Genomic DNA, 13,164 nt, shown 5'->3' with positions numbered 1-13,164 from the left:
TTGGCTGAAGAGAAAATATAAAAACTTTTTTGGGGAAGAGACAATAATTAAATTTCTAGTATTTTAGGTCAATACCATCTCTACTACTTCTCCTCTTGTTCTGGAGGAGTAATTCCTACCCCCTAGTTTGTACTTTTGCCAAGAGGTGTCAAAACTGCTTAAAAAAAAAGCTTAAAGAAAGCTTGAATTTGATTAATATAGAGAAACAAGACTTTGCCTGACTGATAATAAAACTGATAAATGACATTTGAATTACTTGTAGCAGTAATTTATTACATAAAATATCTTTTATTTGACATGCGATTAGTTGCTGGAAGCATCACTCAATCTGACTAGTTTAAACATGCTCTAAAATGAACCCCCAGTAAAAAAACAGGGCTGTCTGCTATTGGTGTTATGAAATACACTAATTCAGCACTGAGGACAAAAATCTGACTTTAAATACTTAAATGATTAATTTGTTGATTTTTTTTTTTTTTACCTTTCTAACCCATATAATTACGAGCAAACTCAGGGGAGTTTCTGAGCGAGGTGTGCAAAGCTGCATGCTTACCATCCAGGTATTGTCTGTGTTGTTCCCCATGGTATTTATGGGCTCCATTTATGGGGGTTTGTGCAGATTTTACACCTGCTTAAAAATCAGCTCCAGTGACTTTTTTCTTGCCATTTGGATCTTCTTTTCACATCCCTGTGTCTTCATTATGCACAAGTCTGTAAAATACAGACTGTTTCCTCTTACAATTAAAAAGGGTAACTAGAATCCAAACTCTTTTCTTTTTCCCCAACATATTTCCGTGGATTCACTGTTTTCTTTTGGAAATTCACCTCTTCCAGCATCAGTTTCTACAGTTTTAGAAGTGGATACACATACTAGTGAAGCTGACCTTAAGTTGGATGCACAAGGCCTAATTAGTCGCTGTTAGGAAAGTTAATTCTTAGGTGAATGGGGATCTGAAAAATAGTAGGTGTTTACTCTGGAAATGTGATTTACAGTGACTGCTGTGGAAATTAAATATACTTAGTGAAAACACAGACATATACCTGGAGAAAATGTCTGTGTCCCTTCCATTTGACTTTTGAAGGCCTCTCAGTAGAATGGTTTGGTACTTTTGCAGTGCCTAAAGTAACTGGGCTGTCAGTGCTTTTTCACTTTATCTGGACTTTATTTGTTTTACAAGTGGAGAAATTGAGAATATGCACAGTCAGTGTGAGCATGAAGCTTAAAACAGAAAAACTCCTAAACCCCTTTTCACATCTTCACGCTTTAGATTAGAGAATTGCAGACAAAAAGAAAGGTTGAGTGTATTTTAGGCAGTGACTGTGACATTCTTTGTAACATCGTGAAGTTGCTGTGGTCAGTGCAGAGCCTTTACTGCGTCCCTCACTCACTCACTTCTTCTCTCCACCCCCCTCACTTTTTTTTTTTTTGTCACAAGACAGATTTCACACATCTCTAAAATGAGTAAAATGGCATTTCAGCTTCTTGTCTTTATAGACTCTCTGAACTTTAGGAAAGATCATTCTGGTCCCTTTTCATTAATAATGAAAACCAGGGGGCAATAAAATGTTCTTAGCTCAAGCATTACAGGAATGGAGGGAGAGATGAGTGAGGTGAAAGGGCAAAGCAGATGGATTCCTACAGGTGTGTCTCCTTCCTGCTCAGAGGTCAGTGGAGCTGGGAGGGAGTTTGGGACAGCCCATCAAGGACAGCCATGGGCAGGATTCACAGGCCCCTGAGAGAATTAACCCTGTACAACAGCAGCTCAGCCTGGAACAAATCATATTGTCATAGAAGGATATTTTTAGTCAGAAGTTTAGGGGAGAGGACTGGACAACCAAGAGACTTCAGATACCAGAAGTGACAGTGGGGGCACAGCACAGAGGGGAAAGTGGGATAGATGGCTGCGGTTTGCAGCAAGATTAGCGAGAGATCATTTTAAATCCTGACATGTACACAGCCAGTTACTGCAGCTTAGCTGACGTGTGTTAACTCATTAAGTTAAAAAGTTATGATAATTTGATCATGTGCCTAAGCTCCAAAACTGCAACTGCAGCAACCCAAAATACTCCTGGTGACACTATTCACCAGTTCTGACAGAGATGCCTTAATTTGTTCAGATTTCTAGCCAGAGGATAATTTCAGGAGCTGTGTCCTAAAATGTAGCAAGAAGCTCTGAGTGCCAGTATTTGGGAGTCAGACCCAAATACTCTGGACCCTAAGGGCTAGAATTAGGGGAACTCTTGGGATGAAATGCCTGTAGAAGAATTCAGCAACAAGCAAAATGGCAATAGCTGAGCAAAGCAGAGAGGAGACCAGCGGCCACCCATTTCAGCCAGTTAAGCCTCCTTTTGAATACCTAAATTGAGACTTTGGAGAACATAATGCATTTATGAGACAATGTAGTCACACGTAGATTTGGAGACCACACCAGTCTCCCATCTCGTCAGTTCTGCCCACATCCTGCCACTGAACTTTAGGCAAGATCATTCTGCATCCTCTTTATTATTAAAGAAAACCGGGGGCAGTACAAGGTTCATTCAGGGAACTGCGAGGGAGGTGACAGGATAAGGCTGGTGGAAAACTACAGGTATCTTCTGATTCTGCTAAAAGGAGCAGGGCATACCATATCTTTGCTTTCCTTTGTGGAGCCTCTAAGCTTCTGTGCAGAATTTTATGTTGAATATCTCAAGCTTTAATCTACTTCTTTACCTCTCTCTGTAGATATTTCATTGCATATTTTCTCTCTGCTCTTCATGTGTGCTTTGGTCCCTATTTGTAATTTAAGCTTGAAAGACACTGGATCCTTCCTCATTGAAGTGGTCCGTAATTGCTGACACAGTTTTCATAAACTCATTTATTGCCCTGACAGATTTATCTTCTTTCTTAAAACACTCCCTTCTTTCCTTTCTCCTGCACTCGTCTGGGTCTCTGGCTCTGTCCCCATTTACAGAAACTATGGTAGTGGAGAACAGTAGGTATTCAGGTAAGGAGTTAACCTTAGCTAGTACCAGCCCCAGAGACAGTTGCCTGGGTTCAGAGTGCCTTCTGCAAGGAAACAGTAGGTCAAAACAGCTTGATGGACCCTTTTTAATTGCTGCTCTGGTTTCTCTCCCTGTGACACTACAAGGCCAGTGTCAATGCCACAGGTCTGGCCAAATGTTTAAGTGTCCTCAGCCAAGGGCCTGCACACTGTGTGTTAATCATTGCTCTTTTCTCTGATAAAATGGATGTACAAAAATGTTGTCACCTGAAGTTCTGACTATGATTATTTCTTGATTCTGACCTTTAGGTCCCCCTGGCTCCAGATGGCGAGATTATGGTGCTTTGGCTATCATAATGGCAGGAATTGCCTTTGGATTCCACCAGCTCTACAAGGTAATATGTCCCTTGCTACTCCTACACTGTACTCTGAGAGAAACATGTTAATGCTGCTTGTGTCCAAATGATCATGTTGCTTCCAAGCTGGTGAAGCATCTCTGTTCTGACTGGCACTGCCATTGGTATATTTGATAAATGTAGACAGTTAACATGAAAATGCAGAGTCAAAAAGTGGCAAGCAAACTAGTTTTCAGCTGTAAATCTCAAACTACTGGAAATAAGGTAATTTCCATTGTGTATGCTCTTGTTGAAGCATATTCCGTTCCTAGGATGAGGCTGCAGAAGGTTCCATGCTAGCTAGAGGAGAGTTGTGACCTATTATATCCAGTCCACCCTCTGCAAGGGCGGAATGGGGCAGATTTCATGGCTGTGTCCAGACTTAGGAACTGGTTTTCAGCACCCTGACAAATGTAAACACAAAACTCCTCTTCTTTTACCAGCTACTGTAGAGGGAATTTCTTTTCTCAGCCAGATGTGTGGATAAATGATCACTGGCTCTGTGATAAAGGCTGAGATTTGAGGGGTGGGATTTGAGGATGTTTCTGGTAGATTAGAAATAGCGCTTTGCACATCCCTATTTCCTGAAAAAGTTTCTGTACTCCATGCAGAAATACCTGGTCCCTCTCATCATGGGAGGCAAAGAAGACAGGAAACAACTTCAGAGGATTGAGTCAAACATTTCTGAGATGAGTGGCAGTGTGACACAGACAGGTAAAGATTAATGACTCCATCAATTCACCCCTCAAAGCTTTTCTCCCTCTATCCTCCATTCTGCCAAGACCCCCACCCTTTTCTTTCCCTCCATCTCCACTTTATGTGGTGACTTCATTTATCTGCTCTGAGAATCTGTTCACATTTGCAAATGAAGCCGCCGTCATTTCGGTTTAATTTGAAATTGCTTGTTTACTGTCGGCACGGACTCAATTAATTATGTTTTTACGGAAAGGCTCCCAACCTCAGAATATTAATAAGGGGAATAAAATGACAGCCTTTTGGAGGGCTGTAAAGTTCATTTTTAATTTCTGCTTCTCTGATATTTTCAGCGGCTTTTTTTTTTGGTGGTTTCTCCCCACCTTCCATCTGAAAATCCAAGGGAGGGTCAGGAGAGTCTGTAATTACTGTGCCTCCCTGACCTTAGCCACCTTCTCTGTTATTGACTCTATAGGGTGTCTGTTCATTACCCGATGTCCTAATGGTGGTCTGGATTAGCTGTTACCTGTCACACCAATAGAGTTTTTAATTTTATTTATTTTATCAGCTTGTTTACTGCCTGGAAGCTTTGGATAAAGTACCAGAGTAGAAAAAGTTCTACAGCTGAAGTTGGAGTCCAGCAGAAGTTCTTCTGTGTTTGTTGGGGTGTAGGAAGGGAATACAGGATGCTCTCTTGGAATAAAAGGGGAAAAGTGCGAAGTATATTCAGTTGGGATGAAAAAAATTATGATTTTCAGCAGTAAGTTTATTAAAGATACTGGGGTTGAAGGAGCTGGTAGGTTGAGAATGGGAGGATGCTAATTACACTTTTCATTGAAGGGTGAGAGGAAAAGCATCTTTCATTTCTCATGATACCCTAAGGTCAACCCTGAGAGCAGCCTCTTCCCAGACTGGAGCTAGCTAGCCCCAGTGTTTGCCTGCAAGAGCCCCGAGATAGATAAATGATACAAACATTGTGTAAGTTCAGGGAGATGTACAAATCATAAACCAATATAATTAAAAGGGAGAGGTTTTAGACGGATATACTGTGGTCTATAGACATCTATACAATGGAAAGATAAACTAGAAATACTGGAGGTTAGATGCAGTGCAGGTAGATTACCCATAGTGCAAATAAATCATATGGATTAAAGTGAGCAGGCGGGCATAGATAAATTAAATATAGTAGGAATAGAGGCATCTTTGTAGCTAGACAGCAGGAAAAGCGTGTGTGAGTGTGTAAGTGTGGATGTATCTCAGTTTAACTCTTCTGCTTTTTCCCTTACAGTGACTCAGTTACAGACAACCTTAGCAGCTGTCCAGGAGCTGCTAATCCAGCAGCAACAGAAAATCCAAGAGCTCACCCAAGAACTGGCTGCTTCCAAGGTACCAGCTTCCAACTCTTCACCTTTAGAGCATCATCAGTTTTGGAACATGCACGGCTTCTTTTGTGGGCATGTGGAGAGCACCTATTGGGTTCACAACCCAGCCATCAGCTCTGCCATATCCCCAAACGGTTTCTCTGCATCTGACTTCTTCATGAGTGGTGTAGTTAGAGCACTGGATATGAGTTGGATACTCACTGAAATACATCTGATTTTGGAGAGGGCTTTACTGGGTAGTTTTGGATGAAGCTCATGTGTCTGAGGCCTCAGACCTGTTCTCGGCTCCATACCTTCTGCGCTGCACTTGAGATGAAATTGCTGTGGATTTAGTCCACTGACCAAAAGAGGCAAAGACCAGTTGTGCAGAGAATTTTTTTTGTGTATGTAATTTTACCAGTTTGTATTTCTCCTGTACTCTGTACATCATGTTCAGCCAAGCAGATACTTGAAGGACTGTATGTAAGTCACTTGTTCAGGTCCAGGTAATGGCCAAACATTCTTACTATTTGGGTTCTTGTTTCAACGATTTTGGTCAGCTGAGTGTAACAGGTGGCCCCATTACAACCCTGTTAATGACACACAGTGACCCATTCCCCTTGACTCTTGACTTGACCTTGGCAATAAAGCCATCAATTCTGACTAGTTTGTGTTGTTACATGTGTAAATAAAGTACCCACTTTTAACCAAAATTGATTTTCTTTCTGTCAATGAGAATTAGTGCTTTACTCCAAAGTACTTTGCAACCATTGGCCCAAGCATTCTATCAGTGAGTAAGTGTTGACATGTGAGGTGGGGTGAATGTGGAGCAGTCACATGGAGATGAAGTCTTCCTTTGACTCGCAGACTTGGGATTGTTCAAGGCCAAGATTGTTCACAGTTATCTTGTGGTATTCTCTGTACAGGGAGATTTTCCTGTGAAATCCTTTAGGCAATGCTTACAGCCCTTTACCTGCAGCAGGAACAGTTGTCTTCTCCCCTTACCACACTTTAATCTCATGCAGATGCTTTGATGGTGTGTAACTGGTGGGCCACAGCTGACTCTGTGCTGTGCACACTGTACAGGAGGAATCCCTCAGTGGCACAGCTGTAAATGCAACCATGAAAGTCAGTTTATGGTCACAACACTCTGCTTCAATTTTCCTTGGGAACTGTGGCCTGACAGTGGCCTGGAGCCAGTCCGGAAATTGGAAAACTGTTTTCAGGTCTTAAGTGTTAAGATTAAGAACACATGTTGAGCTTTAAGAAGGAAAAAGGCCATAAGTCTTGGTGGTTTAGAGAGTCTTGAAGAAGTTTTCCTTCCCCCCTCTCTACCCCCCACACTGAAATGGTAGCACACATTGTTATGATATCTAAACCTCATGTGTACAAAGAAAAACTTGGGCAACCCCACAAACCAAAGAATAAAAGCTGTGTTTTCTCAGCTGCAATGTAAGTTTTTATATCTGCTTTTCAAACTCCTACTGGCATGCTGTAAAAAATTAAAAAGAGCGACTTTAAGTAATTAAAAAACGTACATAAAAATTCAAGGCTTGAATTTTCTACAACTGTTTTTAAAGAGACTGGCTAAAAAGCCCCAGATGTCAGATTTTATTTCTAAATCCTAGGCATCTGGCACCATATGTGTTTTGGAAATTTGAGTCCTTTGCAGGCCAGTGAGTGGAAATCACTCCCTTGTTAATGTGCTGCTGTAGCTTTCAAGGTCTTAGAAAGCCAGAACAGTGGCTCCTGGATTCTTGCTGTCTGAGGGCTGGGAGTGTGAATCCTGAGGGAACACATCTGTGTATAACACAGCTACTACAGCCTGAGCCTCGCCCAGCTCTTTGGGTTTGAAGCCCAGAAGTCACTGTGAGCAGTGCTGGCTGTGGGGTTACTCAGCAGTAGCTCAAGACTGTTTAAGAGTAAGTAGGAGCAAGCAGTTCTGGCTACATCTAGTGAGAACTGCTGAGGAGGAGTTTTGTGTTATTCCGGTTCTGGCTTCATTTGGTGGGGAATTTATTAGAACTATCTCTGCAGTGATACTCACCAATGTGTTTGTTTCTAATGGCTTTTAGCAGAAATTACTCATGCCAGGCATGAGTATTATTTGGTCTCATGGCTACAGGAATTACTGGAGGAAAAGGATGGGATAACCATAGACCATGATCTGTGTTTAGAAAACTCCCATTTCTCACGTTCCCAAAAGGGTTAAAAGAAAGAGTGCCAAAAGTATTGTCTGCAGCATGTTATCCTCAGTTACTTACTCTAATTTCTGCCTGATATCCCATGGCAATTCTGATGCAATTCTGACAGCAGCTGTACTAGGCTTCCATGAGTTACTTATCGTCTTTCCCCACAAAACTGGATCCATTGCCTTGAAATATCCAAGAGACAGTGCCTAGTCCAGCTGCTTCTGGAGATACGACCTGGTAACTCAAGCACACATCTAATTCTTCAGATCAAGTAGGGAATATTTTTGCTGCTTTCAAGTATGTATTTATCAGCCCACCTCTAAACACCACAGAGTGCAGATAATGGATTCTTTCTTTTATGATTTAGGAGAAATGAGAAAATGGTTTTAAAGTAGTTGTTAATATATAGTATTCGAATCTGTTGTCTTAGCTAAGTTCAGTCTCAGAAAGGAGTAAAGGACCTGATTCAGTGCAACTCCCACTGCTTTTCCAGATCCTAGTTCTAGTTCTTCTCTAGAAATCATTCACTAGGTCAGTGCCAAATGATTTGGTTTATCTCTCTGTGTATTGTTCTCTGTCTGATATGTTGGTGGAAAACATCCAATGTGGGCCCAGCTGTGCCTGAATTCTCACAAGTGCTGGCCTCCTGAAAAAAGAAATGTCCCCTTGAGATGTTTTAGCAATGGTTGTGCATGGGAGGCAAGATTGGAGACAAGATTAATTAGTCTCCCAAACACAAAGCAAATATTGAATAGTCTTGGCACCTTGAGACAATTATTATTTCTGGTCATCATGGGGATCTGTTCAAGTACTTCTTATTGTGGAAGTTGTTTTGCTCAGGTCTGAGAGATTTTAAGTGATAGAGCTTATGTATGTTATCCACAGGACTCGAAATTCCCAGATGGGAGCAGAACAACATAGGAAAAAGTGACATTGGTGAATTATCTTCCAGTTCAGACATTGATCTTTATGTCTTGTTTTTCATGTTCTAGGCCACAACTTCCACCAATTGGATTCTGGAGTCACAGAATATCAATGAATTGAAATCTGAGATCTACTCTTTAAAAGGACTTCTCCTGAACCGGTATGGATGCAATATGTGAGCAGACTGTTGTGGGGAAAGGGCTGCTTTCTGGGATTCCCTCAGTCATGGAGAGGAAGGGCATTTCGAACAGGAACTACCTCTATATCCTGTTACTGCTATTTTAATAGTACCATTTTGCACTCTGCTATCACTTTCTATTTGCAGGTCTCAAAATTGTTTTCAAACTGGCCTTAAATCAGAGTGCATTAGGGAATTGATAAGATTTTTCCTTTTTGTTCGCACTTCCCCCACAGTCAGGATGCCTCTCACCTAGTTTGAGGAATTGACTGCATCTGCACCTGTATTCTGTTTTAGAAAGTCACTTCTGGATGCAGTTCAGCTGCCTTGCTCATGGTCAGGGCATAACCAGGATGAAAAGAATTGTGCCACAGCAGAGCTTGTTCCTCTTAATCAGCTCAGGTATCAACCTCTTATACTGTAGCAGATGTCTGAAATGAGGTGAAAGAAATCCCAGCCTGTGGGACAGTCATAAGAACAGGGATCAGATCTCAGTTCTTGAGAAAATTCTTTTTTCCCAAGTAATTAAGAGTTTATCTGGCTTCCAGCTATTGATCCCGTCGTTTGGATAGGGCTCCCTTGTCTCCTTCTACATGTAACTAAGACTTCTCAATGTTTCCTAAGAGACGGACTTCAAAGGTCAGTCTAAGATTGGACTAGGCGTGTCCTGGATCTGAGCAAGCGGGCTTTTCAGAAGTCTGAAAAGTGTGTTGCCGTCAATATCCTTTTAAATTCTTGCAGGAGAAGGAGTTGCAGTAGGAAGCTTTGAAGGATTGAGGACACATATTAAGTTACGGTCTGTTAAGCTGGGTCATACTGGCCTCTCTGTGGGGAGAGAGCATTACTTAATGACACCTTTGCAGCAGTGGGAAGGCTGTAACTGGGGGAAAAGTGCTTTTTGGGGGAAAAGTGCTTTTTGGGAAAAAAGAAAACTTTTTAGGGGCTTGTTTTTTAATAAAAAGACAAATGTTTCTGCAGTGAGGAAGCAGCAGCAGCATTGGAGCCAGGAAAACCACTGAGATTAGCTTGGTTGCTTGGAGCATGGTGGTAATAGTGCCAAGGTTGTGGGCTCAAGCTCTGTGTGGGCCACTCACTTAAGAGTTGGACTCAGTGGTCCTTGGGGGTCCCTCCAATTCAGAATATTCTGTGATTGTCTCCAGATTGAATTAGTTGGTTGCATTTATGATAGTCGTTGAATAGTGCAGACATCAGCATCCTGCACTCACAGGGGATGGGGTGAGATCAGCCCAGTTCTGTGGTGGCTGCTGGTGGCAGCAGCAGGAGGGAGGTGAGAGCTGCTCCTGTTCCCACTTCAGTCTAAGAGAAGGCAATGCCGAGTGTGAGCACTTGGTGCAGGAGAGCAGCCAGCTTTGCTCTGCTCTGCTCTTGTTCGTGGCACTTGCCAGCTCCCCTGAGGGGCATGAGGACCCCCTGGCACACAGCCTTTTCAGACTTTGATCTGACACCTCTTCATACTCCCGCTTTTCACATACACAGGCAAGGATGCATGGGAGTACTACATCAGACATGCTTTTGTTCTTTGCCCTTCATGATGGATGACTCTCTGAGGGCACCAGTGCTCCCCTTGCATTTATATTTGTCCTGTTTGGCACTTGGGATCTCCTATTAGTACTGGGCATTAGCCTGCTACTGCCATATCCTTAAAACCTGGAAAGGACTTGGGGCCAGCTTTTCAGCTGGTGCGAGCTGGTATGACTCCATTCAAGTCAGAGAAGCTGAACCAGTTTGTGGCAGCCAGGCCTGGCCCAAACATGTAAAGTGCATGCTGGGACTGGGAGAAAGGCTCTGGATTGCAATGGGCCAGAATGCAAGTGGTGTATCACTATTGAGGTGAGAGCCAGGTGGTGAAATTCCTTGGCTCAGGCACCTGGTGTGTCTGACTTCTTGCTCCAGTGGGAATTTTCTGTACCAATTAATTAGTGATTGTCTTATAAAGGGACACCTTTGTCTTTTCACAGGCAGCATTCCTGAGTGCTAGCTTACTTAGTGAAATTGGCAAAATCAGATCATTTTAGTGCTTCAGACTGCCCAGCTGGGATATTTTCCTTGTGTACAGGCTCGATTGCTGGGAGCTTGTAAAGCACTTTGAGAATCTCTCTGGAGAAGTGAAGTGGCCTTGGTTTTGCTCATTTATGGCAATGAGACTTGCAGTTTCAGTCTTGCTTTACATGACCTCCGTAGTGCAAATGCCATTCTCTCTAATGATAACCCCTCAGTATTTATAATAAAAGCCCCTTTCTCTCCTTTTCTTCCCCTCTTCTCCTCCCCAAGGAGGCAGTTCCCTCCTTCCCCTTCGGCTCCTAAGATCCCATCATGGCAGATCCCAGTGAAGCCAAGCTCACCCTCCAACCCCGTTGTTGCCAACCACAACAGCAGCAGTGACATCTCACCGGTCAGCAATGAGTCAACCACCTCATCCCCAGTGAAGGAGAGCCACAGTCCTGAGGGCTCCAAGGTCAGCTGCCACCTGCTCGGCACGGAGGAGGGCACCAAGGCCGTCATCGACGTCACGAGCCAAGTGCGGATGGAGGTGCAGGGTGAGGAGGAGAAAAGGGAAACCAAAAGGAATGATGAGGAGGAAGAGGATGATGAGGATGATGATGTTAGCCATGTGGATGAGGAGGAATGTCTGGGTGTCCAGACTGAGGACCGGAGAGGAGGGGATGGTCAGATTAATGAGCAAGTGGAAAAGCTACGAAGACCTGAGGGGGCCAGCAATGAGAATGAGATTGACTAAGACACCCTGGCTGCTGCTGCTGCTGCTGCTGCACATCTTCCCCAGCCTGCTGCACTGTCCCCAGTGCCTCTCCCATTTTGTGGAGAGAAAAGCTACCATTCCCTCCAGTGATTCTCCCTTGATTGACCTTGAGCAAGGTCATGATTGCTCGGTGAACAACATGATTGCCCTGTTTCACCACAGGGCTTTTCAGTCTTGCAGTGGCTTCTTCTCCCCTCCCAGCCCTTCTTCCTGTGAGCTGGGGTCACTGCTAGGCTGGCAGACCGATCGCCTTACCATGCACCACAGCTACAGAATACGCCCTCTTACAGAAGCAGCCGGCCTCTTGCTGCATCCTAGAGCCCTTCTATCCAATTTCAGAAACCAGTCTGTACTGAGCTCCTTGATTTCATGAGCCTTTAATCCCACATAAGGCCCAAACCAGTTCTCTGTTTCCCAAAATAACCCTCTGTTTTATTTCTCAAACTACTTGATACTCTGTTGCAAAACAAAACAAAACCAAACCTGAACATTTTAACCTCAAATTCCTTACCAGATCTCAGTCTTGGCTCTTCCAAACCTTATGCCAAGCCTCAAATTCCTGAAACTACCTAGCACGTAAAAACACTAAACTTCTGTGGGGTCCAAAGAATGTTATTTCCACCCCACATGCTTACATTCATCACAGTGACCTGTTGGTAGGGACCAAGGTGTCATGGCCACAGTAAAATCCATGAGAACAGGTGGCTTTGTTGATGACTGCTTCCCAGTAAAAGGCTTTAGAAGAAGTTGACTCCACTCAACCCCGTTATTACCCTTCCTCCTCCAAAGACAAGAAGCTCACATCAGTTTTTGACATCATATATTTTATTTATAGCTGCTCTGAATGAATGAATGAATGAATGAGTGGGGTGAAATCAGATGCTGGAATAGTTGGTTAATTCTGAATATTTGCAATGGTTTTTAGCCTATTTTTCTCCCTAAATGAGAAGAAAAATGATCATAAATGGTACCTCTCCAGTGACAGGCACCTGCTTCAGCAAAGCAGTCTTTCTAACAAAGACAACAGCTCCAGCTCTGAGGTTTAACCACTGGCCCTTCTTGTGCAGTTCAGCCTTTTTTTTGCCCCGTTGGGCCATACACAAACCAGTGAATTTTGAACCCTCTCATTTGCAGCATTGTGTTTGCAGCTGGTGGTGTCCAATGATACTATTCACTGCATCAGGGCATCTTAGCAGAGCAATTCTTGTTAACAACTGAGTCTCACTGTCCTCACCAAGCAAGTGTGCTCGTCTGTGTGATCATGTATAGATTTCAAATATAAAATATGATTGTATATAATTGTAATAAATATGAGTTACCACTATTTAACACCAGGCTATTACTGGATTACTGTGGCTCTTATTTTGGGGAGAAATATGCATGTAGGGTGGTCAGGGGAGGGGAAAGGGGTGGTTACAGAAACCTGGTCCTTTTAAAATGTTTTCCAAAGGCCATTTGTGGTTGGTTTTTGGACTGCTCCAGTCCTAGGCGATATCAGCAGGAGGCAGTGGTGTAAGTGCAGTGTAAGGTACACTACAAATAGCTCCAGGAGCGTGGTAATGCTGTGTTGTCTTTGATGGTGCAGAGGTTGTGATGGATGTAGCCCCTGGTGAGTGCAGTGCAGTTATTCTGTGCCTCTGCTCCCAGCAGGAGGCTCTGCA

General features: G+C 43.3%; 1 protein-coding gene across 1 annotated transcript in view; it reads left to right on the top strand.

Moving 5' to 3' along the window:
• Nucleotides 1–12,842, top strand: part of PEX14 (peroxisomal biogenesis factor 14) — a gene marked incomplete at its 5' end in the record, with an annotated part of 66,724 nt that extends 53,882 nt beyond the window's left edge. Inside the window, 5 exons of the mRNA XM_008641140.2 lie at nucleotides 3,291–3,376; nucleotides 3,988–4,090; nucleotides 5,358–5,455; nucleotides 8,615–8,706; nucleotides 11,017–12,842. Coding sequence (XP_008639362.2) covers nucleotides 3,291–3,376; nucleotides 3,988–4,090; nucleotides 5,358–5,455; nucleotides 8,615–8,706; nucleotides 11,017–11,482 — 845 coding nt within the window. The remainder of the gene's footprint in view (nucleotides 1–3,290; nucleotides 3,377–3,987; nucleotides 4,091–5,357; nucleotides 5,456–8,614; nucleotides 8,707–11,016) is intronic.
• Between the last annotated feature and the right edge of the window lie 322 nt (nucleotides 12,843–13,164).

Source organism: Corvus brachyrhynchos, unplaced genomic scaffold (genome assembly GCF_000691975.1).
Source record: "Corvus brachyrhynchos isolate BGI_N302 unplaced genomic scaffold, ASM69197v1 scaffold68, whole genome shotgun sequence".
Classification (NCBI taxonomy): domain Eukaryota; kingdom Metazoa; phylum Chordata; class Aves; order Passeriformes; family Corvidae; genus Corvus; species Corvus brachyrhynchos.
This window is presented reverse-complemented; position numbering and strand designations above follow the sequence as displayed.